Here is an 18,437-nt window from a genome sequence, read left to right as displayed (position 1 = left end):
GGTTTAGGTGAGATTATAAGGAAGGGTTTCCCTGATGGGATCGGCGTCCTTATCAGAAGAGGAAGAGACCAGAGTTCTCTCTCTGTCATTTGAGGGCACAGGTAGAAGGTGGCCATCTGCAAGCCAGACAGGTAGCTCTCATCAGTGACCCAAACTGAATTGGATTTCCCAGCCTCTAAAACTGTGAGAGACAAATTCCTGTTTTAAGCCACCGATCCATGGTATTTTGTTATAGTAGGCTGAATGCACTAAGAGACCATGGAAAGTATGTCAATTCTAAAAACAGTCTGGAAATTTATGATACAAATCTCTAGCAAGTTTTCTTAGTATATTAGGTTCGTGTTGCTAGAATTTCCTTTATCTATGAGGATAAATGTTACTCTATGATGTAAGTGAAAGATTTTTCACTGGTCTTATGGAGTTTATGTCTTTCTTTTGTGTATCAATAAACTGTAAGGAAGTCAAGTTCTGAGCTCAAACTGTGTGTTTGCTCCTGTCACTAACACTTTTATCAAAATAGTATATGAAACTATCTTTTAGTTTGTGTATATTTTGCAATTTTAAGTTTTACTACTTAGTTAATTATTTACTCCATATGTTTATTTTAAAAACTTGACCTAAAAATATCAACTTTTCTCTCCTAAAAAATTGTCACTAACTAATCATTTATTTTACCCTGAGGTCATTTAGCAGAGGATTTCTGGCAAGCTTTTGAATATGAATTTGTCAGTTATGTTCCCATCAAGTTTTATAATACCCAGGTATTGGATGAGTTTCTTAAAATAGAAATTGATCTAGACAGGAGACCTCTCCTTTATTTGATAGGATAGCCTGAATGCAATCTGCACATCTTACTGAATTCGATTGTTTATATTACCTTTTTCACCAAACCTTTAATTAATGCTGTTATGTAGGAGAAATGCCATACGATTATCTTCCCACTATTTACCAATTAACAACAGTGATTTAAAAAGTGCAAATTCCTTAAAGCAAAATGGAACTAAAGGAATGGAATTGACATTTACTAAATACAAACTGTGTTCCAGACACAGTGCTAGGTGCCTTAATAGTGATATCTTATTATCCAGAAGAACCCTGTGAGGTAGGTGCTGTTATATACCTTTCAAAGATGTGTTCAGTAAGTGGCAGAGATGTTATTTGAATTTAGTTCTGATTCAGCTAAAAGCTCATAAAATGTAAAGCAAACTGTATGTTTGCTCTTGTCACTAACACCTTTATCAGAAGAGTATGTGAAACTAACTTTTATTTTGTACACCTTTCAAAACAGTGTTTGAAATCATTCATGTATCAGATAGCTAATGTTCCCAATTCGTTATATTTAGAACTAAGACCAAAGATTGTTCTAGCATTTATGCATGCAGACTTCATAAATTGGTATCCTGTATCCAATAACTTTGACAATCACCAGGCAAATTGCATACTTTTAAAATGAGAACAATGGTATGTCACAGGTTTGTTCAGAGAGTGAAAAGAGCTAATAGCGAAAGACCTCTACTATGAACAAGAGGCCCTTGACATAATAGTTGGAGATGGTTTGAATTTTTAAGTTACAATTTGAATTTTAGCCTAGAGTTAAGGATATAACAGGGTCCCTTTTTAAAGGCATTTAACAAATCTGCACTAGTTTTTAATATGTGTTGGACTTCATAAAGACTTGTTATCTTTGGCTCCAGGAGGCTAAAGAGGATTTTTATGCAGAAATTAAAAAATGAATTTTAGCTCAGTGTAAGATCCTTATGAAAATCAGGGTCCTAACAATGAAATAGATTGTCTGCAGCCGTATGCTCTGGTCACTGGAGTGATTCAAACATAAACCACAATCTTTTAGTGGGATAAAAGAAATTCTCAAAAGGTCACTTCATTCTATGAGATTCTAAGATTCTAAATACTGAATGTTGGAGCTATATGTAGTTTGTTGGGAAAATGTTCCCAAAGTGCAAATCATCCCTGCTGAATACTTAATAGGTTATTCATATGTGACGAATTTGAAATGATTTGGGTTTATTTATTTTTGTAAACATCTTTTAAAGTGGAACAGTGATAATTTAACTTTGTCTTAAATTCAAGTATTTGGTTGTAAATGTTTATACATTTTGATGCATTTTTCAGACTTTGAAATGCTTAACATGACTTTGAGTAAGCTGAAAAACTGTAAAAAAATTAGCTAACGCAAAATTCTTATGAGACTGCTCATCCAGTTTGTGTGTGTGTGTGTATGTGAGTGCATGCATGCACATGTGCGTATCTGTATGTTGGAATCTATGAAAGCTGCCTATTAAGATAATGCTGTTCTTAAGATAGTCCAAAGCAATATTTTTAATTTTATATTTTCTTTTGATACTTAAAGTTTAATATTATATAGATTATTTTTCTGCTGTCATAAAAAAATAACTTTGTGCCTCTCCCTTTTCCACTTACCAAATGCCATTACTAGTGTCACTGACTCATAAACAACAAGGCGTATTTCAGCCCTTAGATTAAAAAAGGTCCTTTGGTCTATGGCCATGCCACCTTGAATGTGCCCGATCTTGTTTGATCTTGGAAGCTAAGCAGAGTTGGGCCTGGTTGGTACTTGGATGGGAGACCACCTAGGAACACAAGGTGCTGTAGGCATTAAAAAAAATTTTTAAATAAAAATAAATAAATAAAGTCCTTTGACCATCTGGAAGAGGCCAGATGAGGACTGTTGAGGTTGCATTGACAATGCAATGACAGTTAAGTGTAGGGGGAAAGGTATTAGATATTAAGCCTGAAAAGCTAATTTTAATTGTCTGTGTTACTTAAGTTATATAATCTATCTGTGCCCAGATTCTACTTCTGTAAAATGAAAAAAATAGTATTCATCTCATATTTTTGTTGCAATTGAGAGACCAAAGCTAGAGAGAGTGTCTGGGAAATTTGTCATGAAGGGAGGGAAAGGAATTATCTTAGTTCATTCAGGCTGCTATAACAAAAGTACCATAAAATAGATGGCTGATAAACAAACAACAGAAATTTACTTCTCACAGTTCTGGAAGCTGGAATATTCAAGATCAAAGTGTCAGCAGATTCAGTGTCTAGTGAGAACCCACTTCCTACTTCATAGATGGCTGTCTTCTTGCTATGTCCTCTCATGGTGTAAGGGACAAGGAATGCTCTTTTTTATAAGGACGCTAATCTCATTCATGAGGGTGGAGCCCTTCCAAATGTCTCACATCCAAATATCATAACACTGGGAATTAGATTTCAACATATGAATTTGGGGGTACACAAACATTCAGTCTATAGTACGAGTTGATATTTGTTGAGTGCCTAATATGTGTCAGGTACCATGCTAAATTCTTTATATATGTTTATTGATTTATTTTATCTTCAGCAAAAAATTGTTGATTAGCTTCTGTGTTCTAAGTCCTAAGCTAGGCATTGGGCATAATGGTGTATAAGAGAGGCATGGTTTGTATTCTTAGATTCTTATAATTGCACATTGGAGATAGACATTAAGCAAGTAATTACATAGTCAGTTAATAATTAATTAAAATTACTATTATCACTAGAGAGATAGAAAATTATCTTCTTTAATCTTTTCAGTAACTTTTCAAAATAGATATTATCTTTCTTTCACAGTAAAAAAATGAAACTTAAAAAGAGTTAAGCAACTCGTTTGAGGTTACAAAGCTGCTAGGTAATAGATTTAGCATTGCTCAGGTTTTTTCCATTCCAGAAGTATGATCTGGGAGGTCTCATGACTGCATGATCTTAAGGAGGTCCACAACTTGACCAACCACTTTCACCCATTTAGACCTTAAATAAATGCTTCTTGAACACTTACCATATGTCAGGCACCACACCGAGTAGTGAAGAAGTCATGACATCTGCCTTCATGGAGTTCACAGTCTAATGAGAAAGAGAGTAAATAATCAATACTCACAAAAATATGTAATTATAAATCACAATGAGAATGACTAAGAAAAATTACATGGTGTTATGAGAAAGTGTAATAGAGACACCTGTTTTAGTCTAGGAGTTCAGAACGGCATTCCTGAGGAGGTGACTTTTAAATTGAGAAATAAAGGATGAGTTGGAGTTAACCAGGTAGAAGGGATGGTGAGAGGAGAGGATTTTATACATTGGGCTCAGAATATGTAAAGGCTCTGAGTCAGAAAGGAACGTGATGAATAACTAAAAGTGGAACAACTAAATGAAAATCAGTGTAGTGAAACATGACTAGAGAAGAATAGCACGAGATAAAGATCCGGAAGTAGTTAGGCGCTAGAACCTGTAGATATTCTAGCCATTTCAAGGATTTTGGTCTTAATCATAGGAGTGATTCAGCTGAAGATTTTTTTAAAATTAATAATTTATTTATTTAATTTTAATTTTTTTTTTTTTTAGGTGAGGCAACCCTTGGTTGACCTCACAGATTGCAAGGACCTTGTCAGCTTACACTACCTTATTTTTTATTTTTTAAATTTTTTACGCCTACAGCACCTGGTCTTCCTAGGTGGTCTCCCATCCAAGTACTAACCAGGCCTGAGCCTGCTTAGCTTCCAAGATCAAATGGGATTGGGCTTGTTCAGGGTAGCATGGTGGTGGACTCCAGCTGAAGATTTTGAATAGAGGTGTGGTACAAGTAGACTTGCTTTATAGAAATCACTTAAACAGTAGTGTAGGGTATAGATTTAAAGGTGAAAGCATGGTTTTTAGACAAAAGTAGAACATAAGGATATTATTGCCATGATTTAAGGGAGAGATAGTGGTAGCATTAACTGGGCTGGCAAGGTATGTACAAGGCTTAAGTCTATGAGAGACTTGAGCCAGTGTTGGAACCCTGAAGGAAATGGTCAGTTTTGTCTACTTAATGGAAATACTTCCATTCTATTGTTCATGCAAATCACCTGATCACTGGAGTTTGTTCTTATTTTGGCATTATGTAGACTTAATCTGAGTAGATAGAATAGACATATTTTGGAGACATGTAACAATGACTTTGATTTTGAAAGATAATTTACACATTATCTACACATCAACTCAGCTTTTGATAAAGATGTTTATAATACAATTTGACTCAGTCATAATTCTCTTAGTGTCTACTATGCTAGCACTGCACTAGCCCCAGCAGGACTTAAAAAAGATAACTAAGATATTATCCTTGCCTTCAAAGTTAAGTGACTTAGCACTTTAGAAAGGATGATAGTAAAGAAAGTATGAAAACAAATTATTGCAGAATAAGAGATGCAGAAGTCAAGTTTTATTTGGTTTCTAAAAGAAGCAAAGATATTTCCTATTAAAGGTTTGGGAATGCTTTCGGAAAAGATATGCAATGAAAGATAGATATGGAAGCATGTGACAAATTTGACTCGTGGAAGAGGGGTTGGGGAAGCCTTGTTTTCTAAACTCTATTTAATCTGGGGGTATAAAGGGAGGTAATTTCTTTTACTTTCATACAGAGTATTTTCACTGCTCTAAAAATCCTCTGTGCTCCACCTGTTCATTCCTTCCCCCGCCCCCGCCGACCCCCTCAATTGTAGGTAAGCACTAGTCTTTTTATTGTCTCCGCAGTGTTACTTTTTTTCAGAATTTCTTTCATAGATAATAGATCTTTGGTATTGTATCTTAAGAGGCATCACCATACCCAAGGTCACTTATTTTTCTTTTATGTTATCTTTCAGGAGTTTTACAGTTTTCCATTTTCCATTTAGATTCTGTGACCCATTTTGAGTTGATTTTTTTGAAGGGTATAGAGTCTGTGTCTACATTCTTTTTTTTTTTTTTTTTTTGCATGTGGCCATCCAGTAGTTCCAGAATCATTTGTTCATTTGTTGAATAGACTGTCTTTGCTCCACATGTTGCCTTTTCTCCTTTGTCAAAGATCAATTGACTGTATTTATGGGGGTCTATTTCTGGGATCTGTATTCTGTTCCACTGATCTATTTGTCTATTCTTTCACCAATATCACGCTGTCTTGATTACTATAGCTTTATAGTAAATCTTAAACTATTCAGTGTCATGACATCACCTAATGTTATTTAGCACTCATTATGTCTTTACTGAAAAATATAGCAGACATGTATCATTCCCTGGGAACATGTTTAAAGTTCTAAGTCAGAAATCCCTGGAAAATTTTTTGTGAAAATAAAAGACTCAATAATTGTTTTTGTAAAGATTGAATGAATGGATTCCAGGTAGAGCAATGATTTTGAGTATAAACACAGTGGTGGGAGGTACAGAAAGTTTGCAAAGAACATCGAGTTATTTTGATTGGAGCATGGAATAAATTAAAGTGATAGTGGTAGATGAAAGTGAAAAATCGGAGCCTTATTATTAAGGATCTTAGAGGACAGGTTATTGTACAGCAAAAAAAAAAAAAAAAAAAAAAAAATTCAGTTCCCACATCTAACTTAAGAATTTAGAAAGAAATTTTGACTGAGTATTTTAATATATTTTTCTTTGCTGACATGCTTCAGTATTCAATAACCTTTATGATAAATAACCTGGGGCCTAGCAACAATATTTTCTACATGATTGAGATTCCTGGGCAGGAGCTGGAATTTACATTGATAGATCTACTGAGAGTTTTATCAGGAGAAGAGCTTTCTTTGATAGGAAGTCATTTGGAATCTATTTTCCCTCATTTGGGAATAGTTCTCAGGCCAAATAACTGTTCTATTTATATCGATGACCTCCTTTTCAATTCTGTATCAGCTGAGCACTGTAGAGACATTCTTAAAAGAAGTAGTATTTGGGTCAGAAACATCAACCAAAATGAATGTAATTAGATAGATTTTTTTTTTTTTTTTTAAGGAACGAAGGGATATTTTTGGAAGTAGCTTTATTAGTAAATTCTTAAAGTTATTTCCATTTGAATTGCTAAACCATTATGTACTATTCACTTGAATGTATTTAATTGAACTCAACAAACTTTCTTCAGATCACTGAATACCTACTCTGCCAGATGATTCTCAGCATTTGGTGAGGGGAGGGGGTAGGGGTTGTGGTCTAAAATTCTGACAAATAAGAAGGAAATGTCTGGAGAAGTTTATTGCCCTCATTGGTAGGGTGGAAGAGAGAAAAGGAGTATATGGGAATGACTGGGGTTCAGGGTAGAGGAACTTTTCTCCTTTCTGAAAGTTCATTGGCTCTTAAGAAAAGATGAATATCTGGGTGAATATTATAACATTTTTAACTAACATCATATACCAGAAGTCTTCAAACTTTGAGAATCACAAAATACACCTAAGAGCATGTGAAAATGCATATAGCTGGGCCTTATACCTAGATTTTAATTTAGTAGATCCAGGTGGGTCCTGCAGATCTAATTTGTAACAAGTACCTTCTGAGTAATTCTTATGCAGGTGGTCCTGAGTTTTGCATTTGAAAAACTTGCTTAGGGGACAATTTGAACTCCTAAGGGAAGAAATTAGATACAATTTAAAACATTTAATAAAATCCTTATTAAGCATTTTGACCTGTGACCCCTCCTTAGATTTAGGTGGCAGGGATGTGGCAATTTCCAAGCTGCTCCATCCTGCCAGTCATCACCTGTGATGCCTCACTTTTCTCTGCTTTCAGGAAGAAGGCCCCTCCACCACACCCTGGTAGGAGAGGAATGCCCTACAGACATGTGGTTCACAGTAGAGTAGAGGTCTCAAGCAATAGCTTGTGTGGTGGTTTGGCTAAAAAGGTGATGACAGAGGAATATGCCATCTTTGGCAGCAGAAGAGCTGAGGAAAGTAATGGAAGTGGTGGATGAAAAGCAGGTGGAGAAACAGGAATGCTGGCGAAGGAAAAAGTGGAGGAGAAGGAAGTAGAGGAGAAGGTGATGAAGTGTTGTTCACGGGGACAGGCATAGAGGTTGTGAAGAAAAATAAAGTGTTAGAGGTAAAGCAGGTGGTAAGGCCCTGGCCCCTAAATACGATCTCTTCAAACTTTCTTGAGTCTGGAATTGGAGACAGTGACTGCTCAGGCTGACAGGGTCTTCCTCCAGCTGGAGCCCAAGTTTGGGTAAATGCCATGGCGCTTGAGTGCGGGTACAAGATTCATCACTCAAAGTATACCCACATTCTGAGACACTACTTTTTGGAGTAATCCTACCCAACAGCCATGCCTAAAAGCCACAATGCAGATTTCCTGAGGTTCATATCAGTTAAAAGTGAAAGAGTTCAGAAATCCCAGGACAGGATACAAGTTCAACGTCTTTTTGAAAACAAACTCCTATTGCAGAAACAAGGCAATCATTAAAGAATATAAGGTCAGATATTCTGGACAAGTAGCATTTCTTCCCAGTCTGAAGATATGACCAGGACCCCATGCTCTAAGTCCTTTATCTGCAAGAGCAGGACATCACCTGTAGCTCAGATTACGGCCTTCTAGAATCTGACGAGATTTGCTGTTATTATTAAAGGGAATCTGTGGCCCAACTCCTGCAATGCTACCTGCTATGTGAAGGGAAATCAGACTACTTTCAGCAGAGAGGCTTATGGAGATACTCAAGCCATCAGGGGAGTAATGTGGTTAACTCTACCTTTGGAGATTGTTCCTGCTCCAGATTACCTGCCATCAGTTGTTGGACCTGTGCTTGGCCAACAGCGATGTGTGTGTGCGGGCTTCTCTGCACCTTGGCTCCTCTGAACCTTCAGTACTCTCGACTTCAAGAATGTAGCCTTTATAGCATGACCATCACTTTGTTCAAGTCAAAAAATGATGCTGAAGACTGCACTGCCTTTGTCTGCATTGCTTGAACCTTTGTCTGTGTCAGGTCCTTCCTACTTGCTTTTGATGTAGGAACTTCAGTTATATTTGAAGAAGATCAGTATATCTTCAAAAACCACAACATCAAGAACAACTAAAAGCCAAGTTCACGCTTGCTATCTATGGCAAGTTACTCATCTTCAAGTATGTCTAGTGGACATTCCATGGCCCTAAGTTCTCTGCTTGGCTACCACCACCTGCTTTTCATCTTTGGCCAGGTACCTATTTCATCCACCTTGCTAAGTATCAGGCAAAAGAGACATTAACAGTGGAGAGCTACTGAGCCTGGGTGAAGTGAAGGAAAAAAAGTTAAGTTGCCCCTAAATCTACCCAAGTCCGGTTTTTCCTGTTCTGCTATTGATAAGCCTTCATGAAGGTCTGTGCCCTGGTTTCTAGTCAATGAGGACCTGCAGAACTGCTGTGAACTCAGGCCTCTCTAACCATCAGAGAAGTCCTACCCTGATTCCCCTTTCCTTGTCACTTAGGAACCATACTTAATGATAGGTGATTGGACCAGCAGGTGTGGCTCCATCCTCACAGCAAGGATAAATATGGTATCCTTTCTGATAATCAAGTGTCTTACAGCCAGTGAGCCCAGGAATTATGTGGCATGTTTGCCAGCCCCCTTTTACTCACCTGATTGTGACCAGGTGACCAAGTGCTCTGTGAGAAGGTAGGAGGTAAAAAGAGACATTTTTCATCTTTGAGCTTCATCTGTCTGCCTATATCTCATTCCAGCACCTCTCCTCTCCTCCTTCCCTTCATCCCTGTCCCCTCTTTCTGTTTCTAAAAGTACTAGAACCCTAAACCAGAAATGATAGGTGATTGGACCTATCATGGACCTAAACAAATAGAAAAGCAGACTTTTTAATTTACTTCTCGTCTTGATAATATCCAGAAGGAGAGAGGGAAGCTATCCAGTGAGATAGACTTGCCAGAGTTTTCTGACCCTCTCCTCTTATGCCCCATCCCCGAAACTCTCTTTCACAAGTCTCAGAAAGTTTAAAAGAAGACAGACCTAGGACTTTAGGGCTGATGTAGGTTTGGGTCCCATGGGACTGGGTTATGAATTGTCCTATAGTATGCAGTGTTCTATTAGGTTAATCCCAGCCCCAATATTAACACCACCATCCCCAAAAACACACACTTCTTCCTCTCCACTAAGCCCAAATTTCAGAGAAACCTCCTAGATATTTCTTAAGCATAAACCTGGAGAAGAATGTTATGAAAATGAGATTTTATTAGGAGTTAAAATAAATTATTTTAAATGATTAAGATAAAGCAAACAAAAAAGTCTAAGAAGTTTATTTATACCACCTTTATTCCTGAAATAATATGAAGGTTTTGATTATACAGTGTTGAGAAGAAGATACACAAGATAGGTGAATTCTTTAATTGATCAAAGCAGCTATAATAACAATATGTGGGACAACAGTTATACACAATATTTTTAGTACTTAAACCTCCTCTTCTACATTCATAAAAGTATATAAGGTTTTCAGACATTTGCATAAGCACTATCTTTTCCATCTTCATGCCTAATCTAGCCATTTTTTAAAAATTTAATGTCATTCAAGCACAGGTTGGAGATGCTGAAAAGAAATAAGATGAACTATTTTCGATGGTGTCTGTTGTGTTTAAATTCTATTTAAAAAATACTGAGATAATTATAAAGGAATTCAAAACCTGGTCAACTTTATGGACAGTTTTTTTTTTTGTAGCATGTTTATGATGGCCACTTGTCTAACTATTGTTTAACTCAAGGAAACATCCTCAAGAGTAATTATAATTGATATGTAATGCTTTCATTTCACAGCTCCCTATGAGGCAAAGTCAACTAATTATTTTAAAGAGAATCCACTAAGATGGTCATATCTACTTAATTCTGCTAAACTTGTATAGACCAGATATAGATGAGTGGAGAAGAGAGAAGAATGGAGCTTTAATGGAAAGTTGCATTACTAAGGTGGTAGCATTTCTGCCGAGATTTTCAGATTAAGATGCTGACTGCATCTGCAAGGAAAGTAAAACATCACACAGACATATTGCTTGCACTTTACATACATCAGGGTATTTGAAAATTTTTAAGCTATTACCTATTCATTCACACACTCACTAATGCTATTTGCCAAATATTTCTGCCTCCTCTCTGGGCTCCTGGTTGGTTGCATTTTCCCATCTCTTTTATGTTAAGCATGGCCATGTGACTTGCTTTGGTGAAAGAATCTTGACAGGGAATTATCAACGTCACATCTGGAAGAAAGCTGTATGCGCTAGCGTGTAATTTGTCAGATCTTTACTCTGCCATTACACCCAGCTCTAGGTGAGGAGGTTCTATTAGCCTCATTCCTAGAGTGAAGAGGCATGCCACAGCGTTTCTCTCCTCCACCCAAATCCACATGAATATGTAGCATGAATCAGAAATAAACCTTTGTTGTTTTAGGGCATTAAGATTTGGAGGTTATATAGCTGCTGCAGCATAATCTAGCCTACCATGACGGAAGCAACAACTTTTAGATTTTTTCTGTATGTTGAGTGTTTATGAATAATTGTGAGAATTTCACATCTTAATAGGGGCCATTGTTTTTTGATGTCTATTTCTTGACTATTTTTTGATTCTGTTATTTCCAATAGTTAATTTGACTTCAAATATTTGGAAACTCAATGCTATAAAATCTTACATGATCATGTATGGATTTTAATATTACTTTGTTATATTGTACACATTTTTATTTTACACTTCATTGAAGTTATGTATTTTATCAATCAGTAACATATTGGTCCATCTTCTCCATATATTACATTACATAGTCTTATGGAGAAAGTGCAACATGTAATTAATCTTTATTCTTTTGGTGCAATTTCTAGAAATATGCATTTAATGTAACTCAATAAACTTTTGCTGAAAAGATACTGGAGCTACTGCTGCTGAGGAGGAGGATGACCATAGGGATTTCGAGAAGAGATCATGGTCCAGGAGCATGCATGTTCAGAGTGACTGTGAAACAATTCAATTGATATGAATAGTTTACTGCCTATGTGTCTTACTATCTGAAAATTAGAAGTTAGTTTCAAATACATAGCTAACAGTATTTTAGATTTTAAAATTATACAAAAATACAAAAGGAAGAGATAAATATGAGAATCGGCAAAGGATTTTGTCTTTCCAGGGGGGAAATGGTAAATGGCCACATATTATATCTTTATTATTTGCTGGGTGTTTTTCTCAGTGGGGATTCTTTGAGGGAAGTATATTTTAGTACTTAGAATGAAACCTTTGCCAACTCATATGTCACTGCCTTTCTGTTCTCACCAAATGATTTCATTTCCATTTTTTTGGCATCAGAAAACAGGGCTTAAAGTGAAATTTTTGAACGTCATTATGGTCTGAGGTATTGAAATCACTGTAGATGCAAATTTCCTGATGAGATTCTAATAAGTGAGGGATAATTCTGGCATTCCTCATCCCATGAACTTCTTAAGTATTCTCATCATATTCTCCATATTAGTGCTTACTGAATTTAATGCAATACATCTTTTAATACTATAATGTTAGAATGAATTCACATGAAATTTAGTTATAGCAATTAAATCTTAATTAATAGAATATCTTATAATTCTTCATATATTTATAATAAAAGCATCTCCAGTGATTTAGAGGCAATTTTTTCCTTCATGGATTTACATGACACATAGATCTACATGCTGATCCTGAAACAAATGGTAAAAATGAGCAAATGATAGAATTACGTTATTGTAATCATAGTAAACGTGGTGGATTTATTTATTCATTTGGTAGATATTTATTAAATATCTATATTTTAGACACTATGATAAGCCCTATGAATATAGAGGTGAAAAATACATGGTCTCATTTTTAAAGAGCTCAAATCATAGCTGGGGATACATATTGATTATACATAGATACATATTGATTTTAGCTTATGATGAAGCTATATAGCAAAGAGATCTGGAAAGTGCTGCTGAAACAGAATAGAAGAGAAGATTAGTTCGAAGAACTAATGAAAGGGTCATGGAGGGCTTCAGAGAACAGGTAATATTGAAATTGGGCATTTTATACAGTATTTCATCACTTTGCTCTAATTAAAATATTAGAACTCTAGAGGATTTTACCATCATATTTACTTTGAATAACTAGTGAACTTTTCTCTGAAAATAAGTTAAGCTTAACTTTTATGCCATATTTATGCTTTGGGAAGTTGGGGGTTTTAACTTGAGATAATTATTTAAAATACTGAACAAAAGCAATGGCCATTCAGAATGGATGCTGACCATAGAGTTAGAACAGGGTGAGAAAGAGTTTGACAGTGCCCATTAACTTTTTAATTATAGGATTATGGATAGGTTTTTGCACATCAATTTCTCATCTGTCAAATATAACCCATATTGAAGGTTTGAAGGAGACAACAGAGTGGCTTTGAATAAAGTCATCAGTTAGAAACTGTCCAAGTAAAATACTGACAATTCTATTTTCACAGGAATAATTGTGTTACAGTTGTTCTTGATTTCAATGATCATCTATCGTGATAATGTTGATGAACAGCCCTGGAGTGAGATGTTAGTATTTGACTGTGGCTGTTTGCAAACTCTGCTGTGATTACACTCAGTTGTTTAATTGCTTAATTTATCGATATTTTGCTGACATGTTTTTCAGCAACATTTTGTGATTGCAGATGATCATTTCTCTTCTGGCTCTTATCATATGTTTGCATTTAATTTGTCTGATTGCTGCAGGTGGAAACAATAGGTGATGCATACTGCGTTGCTGCAGGACTCCACAGAAAAAGCCTGTGCCACGCTAAACCCATTGCTCTGATGGCCCTAAAGATGATGGAACTTTCAGAAGAGGTGCTGACACCTGATGGAAGACCAATCCAGGTAATCCTCCCAACATTCTTGAGTATAATGCATATTTAACTGAAGGGACAAAAAAAAAAAATCACTTCTGAATTCTATGTACTGTAACTTACAGATCTAGATAAGTCAGATGTTCAAGGAGGATGAAGAATAAGTAGAAATAACTCATATATTCCAGGAATATGGTCTAAAATATGAAAAGGTGTGAAAAGCAAATTACTATGGAGGAGAAAAGGAGCTAAAGGATTAAACCAAGTGCAAGAACTTGATGTCAGTGACCAAGTCACCAAATACAAGCAAAAATGATGGTCAGAATCAGAGTCTAAGAGATGATCCAAGAAAGAAACAAAAAGGCAAAAAAGGAGGACCTGGGCAACCTCCTGTGCATAGTGTACAGGTATTCCTCATGAAGACTCAGGCCCCAGGGTTACTTTTGTAATTTATATGTGACAGAGCTTGGAGGCTAGAGCCCAGTAACTGAGGAAACTTTAAAAATGGAAATGTAGCTTCTGGTGTGTTGTCCTGTTTTTGTACTGATGGCTCTCTGCAACATAAGATCCACCTCTGGAAAAAGATTAGGTCACGTTAGGTCACAGAACCCAATGGATTCCAGAAGTGTTGTTACTATGAGTCCTTATAAACCAGAAATCTTAACTTTGAATTTAAGCGAGCTCTTCTATAACAGTTCATTAACTATGAATTAAACAAATAGAAGGAAAAAAGTCTCAAAGTGGGAGTACATTTCTAGTTTTAGCATTATGGCAAATTAGATACCTGAGTACCCCTTCTGATTAAAATTATTAAAATGCAGTGTTAAATATTTGTTATATATTTTTTAAAGACTATTAAGCACAACACTGAACTCATAGGAAAGAGAAAAATGTGCTAATCACATTATGTGTGTAGACTGAACAAAATTTAAGTGGTGAATTTAAATTAAGTGCTCTGTCATTAGCAGTGAGAGTAGGAAACCAGGAAACACTATTTCCTGCTTGGAGGAAATCAACTTCAATCCCATCTTCAAAGAATTTCCACAGATAAAGTACTCTGGGAAATGAGCAGCTAATATTAAAAAACAAAACAAAGTAAAACAAAAACAAAAAGACACAGACTCACATAGGAAAACAAAGTACTATGGCCAAGAGCCAGCAGAAACAGTAGACGAGGAAAACAGATCTGGAGTGTTGTCAGATATCAAAATTTTCAGACAGAATCAAAATGACAACTTTTAATATAATTAAAGAAATAAAAGAGAAGCTTTAGAATGTGAGGGAGAAACAGTAGATTTGAAAAAGAACCAGAGAACTTCTAAGCAATCAACATAATACTTAAAGAAAAAAGAACACAGTTAGATGAGTTTTAAAGCAGATTAGGCATAACTGAAACAAAACAAACAAACAAAAATTAGTACACTGAAAGCTAGGACTAAAGAAATTACCTATAACTGAGTTCAGAGAATCAAAAATGGGGAAATATGAATAAGAATGTAAAATGTAAAATGTGTAGGAGACATGAAGGAGAGAGTGAGAAGATGTAATGTGTATATTCGGTTGGGATTCCAAATGGAGTTAATAGAGGGAATGCAGAAAGGAAAAATTTGGGGAACTATTAAAAGTATTAGTCAGTCTTCAGATTCAGTAATCCTAAAGAATTCAACAAAAGATAAATCAGGAATCCAAAACTGAACATATCTTAATGAGACTGCAGTACATCAGAGAAAAAGACTTGATAAATGACCAAGGTAACATTGATCAGTGAGGAAAGGATGGGCTAGTCAATAAATGGTTTGGGGACAATTGGTTATCCATGTGGAAAAAAATATTAGAATTACATCTCTATTCCATGAGTCTGTACATAAAGCAATTCCAGGTGAAAGGCCATACTATAAAACTATAAATTTATAATTAGGATTTTTTGACTTAGAGAACAGTTTTTTTTCTAAACTAGTCAGGTCAAATCATAACGGAAAATGTGTATAAATTTTACTACATTTAGATGAAAACCTTCCTTTTATCAAAGAACACCTATAGAGAATAAAAAAATAGTCACAAACTAGGAGATTTTTTCATAACACATTTAACCAATAGAAGTACTTTCAGTTAACCTTATCAGTAATCAGATTAATTTATATTGATAGCACCATAATATGTCATTCCCACCTACTAGTTTGGCACAACTTTGGAAGTCTGACAGTGACACTGTTACTGATGATCTGGATCAGCAGGAAATCTCACATTTAGCTGATGGAGGTCTAAATGATACAGTGTCCTTGGCATTAACTAGTAAATTTGAATTTGTGCCTTTTCTATAACCCTCTACGAGATGTTTACCCCAGGGAGATACTTGTGCATGTGTAGCAGAAGTCAGACACTGGCATATTCACAGCAATGCTTTCATAATAGCCTCAAGTTGTAAATAACTGTAATATTCTTTTAATAGTATGAATGAGCTGTGATATATTTATGCCTTAGGATACTATAGAGTTGGGTAAATGAATGACTTCAGCTATTGACATCAACATGGATGAATGTAAACAATAATATTGATCAAAAGAAGCAAGCCACAGAGGAATGCTGTAGTATTATTCCATTAAATTAAATTTCAAAACTAGGAAAATTTGAAAAGTATGTTATTTAGAAATACCTGCATTGATGGGAAAGTGTAAAAGAAAGAGAATGATTAGTACAAAATTCAAGATGTTGCATAACTCCAGGAGAAAGAAAGAAGATAATGGGAAAGGGAAGGATGCCGTAGGGGAAGTGAACATAGGGGTTATAGTGCAAAATTACTCATTTTATGTTCACACATGTTTACATTTGACAATTTAAAAAAAGAGTAAAGAGAAAGACTCCCACCAGAGGTGAAAACAAAAGCAAGGAACATTAAAAAAAAATCTAATCTAAGTCCTCTCAGGACATAATTATCGAGTTATTCAAGTATGTGAATGACACTTCTGCCAATGTCAGGAAAAACAAACAAACAAAAGGAATGCTGCCTCAGATTTGCTGCAAACTGTAAATATATACATTCTACTTTTAATTTCTATTGGTTCTGAAATTTTCAAAATTACCAGTTAGGTCATGTTATCATTTGGGATTGTTTTTCTATATTGGATTTTCTTTTATAGGAGATACAACATTTGTATTGATTCAGCATTGTCAAAACAAAGTTAAATTACCAAAGAACAAAACCAGGGAATTCTGTTTTACAGTGTGTTCACCTATATTTTCATTTGCAGGATATAACATTAGCTCTGTCTTATGAATCAGTCTTATTGAATCAGAAGAGGAAATGTCCATAAAGATTTAATAAGAAAGCAGAAAGGGAATTCAAAATAATAAAACCACCTTAATAATTTTAGCTTTATTATTAATTTATATTATTTATATTATTTAATTGTTTGGGTTTGTTTTTTGACATGTTAATTTGATTTGGAATTGGCTCCTACCTTGGTGTCATGGATCATTTCTAAATTTATTAGAAGAATCTTTCATTAAAAATGCTTGGGTGTCAGAGTTCATTAGATTTGTGATCGGCCAATTGTTTACTTCAAACTATCTAAGTTCTTAGGCTATTTTAAAATTAAGCTATTCGAATTGTAATAATTGCTCAAAAGAAAATTCCCCAAACCTCTCAAATTTTGAAAAGTAAATTAATAATTTTTATATGCCTATAAGTTTTTGAGCTACCTGTCATGATGGAAATAGGAACCTGAATTATCAATTATATTTGCTTTCAGATGATTGGTAATGAATGTCCTTGAATCATTACTGGAAAATTGGCTGGGTTAATTTTTAAATTAAAAAAAAAAGCAAAACTTCTTCGCTTTATAATATTCAAGCAAATTATTTTTCTATAAGTACTCTAATGAAACTCAGAGGCTAGTTTAGACTGTACCTACTAAACATACACAAATATGGTCTATTTATACGATAAATTCTGAAAATTTAGCCCAAAGTGACTTTAAGACTGCCTTTAAAAATAATGATTAAGAATTTTTTGTAATTTATCAACATGTTTATTCTACTGGCTAAATATATGGAAATGCCAGCATTATGCATATTTCATTTTTTTCCTCCCTAGAGGGAATCTGATTTCCTTATTTCTTAAACAATAGACAATTGAAGAAAAGTAAAATCAGACTCATATTCTCTCCCCTCTGTTTAAACTAGCTCTATGGTGATTTCATTAGAAAGTTACGTAATTTTATGTTGTTCATTAACTTGTAAACTTAATCTTAACGAAGTATTATGAATAGAGTTTTTAGTGATGAAAGACTTTTACTAATAGTTTAACCACTCTTTGATTAAAATAACAAAACATTTATTACTGTTTGTGCTTTATTCTTTTTTTAAAAAGTGGTTAAGAAGGGAGAAGCTGGGTTGAGGACTGACTAGAATATGTGATTAAACATTGTAGAAAGAGAAGTATTTTCATGATTTAAAACTTTCGAAGAAGGCTGAGTATGTCCAGGTACCTAAATTTTACTTCTGGATTTCAGTTTTCAAAAAATATTTTCATTGAATTTCATCGCATAGACATATAAATGCAAAATTTCTTCATTAGTTTAGAGAATAGTACATTTTTATAATGAGGCAATTATAGAGAGATTGTGAAATAGAATAAAAAAAGTGGTATAATCATGTTGTAATACTAACGTGTTTAGCAATCTCAATTGTAAATCAGAGTAATGCTATGAGTTTCTTCTCACTACCTAGTTCAACGGCAGGAATATTAATGTACAACTTACATGCACTGTAATACATTAAATCTAGCTCCTTAAGCTTCAATTAAGGCTTCTAATGAGTTTA

The 18,437-nt window shown here is 34.8% G+C and overlaps 1 protein-coding gene and 2 pseudogenes across 1 annotated transcript in view; 2 read left to right on the top strand and 1 right to left on the bottom strand.

Moving 5' to 3' along the window:
- GUCY1A2 (guanylate cyclase 1 soluble subunit alpha 2) overlaps window positions 1–18,437 on the top strand; it is a 200,876-nt gene that overhangs the window by 102,015 nt on the left and 80,424 nt on the right. The window contains exon 4 of the mRNA XM_023535399.1: window positions 13,504–13,647. Within this exon, the coding sequence (XP_023391167.1) occupies window positions 13,504–13,647 (144 nt within the window). The remainder of the gene's footprint in view (window positions 1–13,503; window positions 13,648–18,437) is intronic.
- On the top strand, window positions 2,516–2,634 carry LOC111744711 (annotated as a pseudogene).
- Window positions 4,477–4,595, bottom strand: LOC111744705 (annotated as a pseudogene).

Source organism: Pteropus vampyrus, unplaced genomic scaffold (assembly GCF_000151845.1).
Source record: "Pteropus vampyrus isolate Shadow unplaced genomic scaffold, Pvam_2.0 Scaffold139, whole genome shotgun sequence".
Classification (NCBI taxonomy): Eukaryota; Metazoa; Chordata; class Mammalia; order Chiroptera; family Pteropodidae; genus Pteropus; species Pteropus vampyrus.
This window is presented reverse-complemented; position numbering and strand designations above follow the sequence as displayed.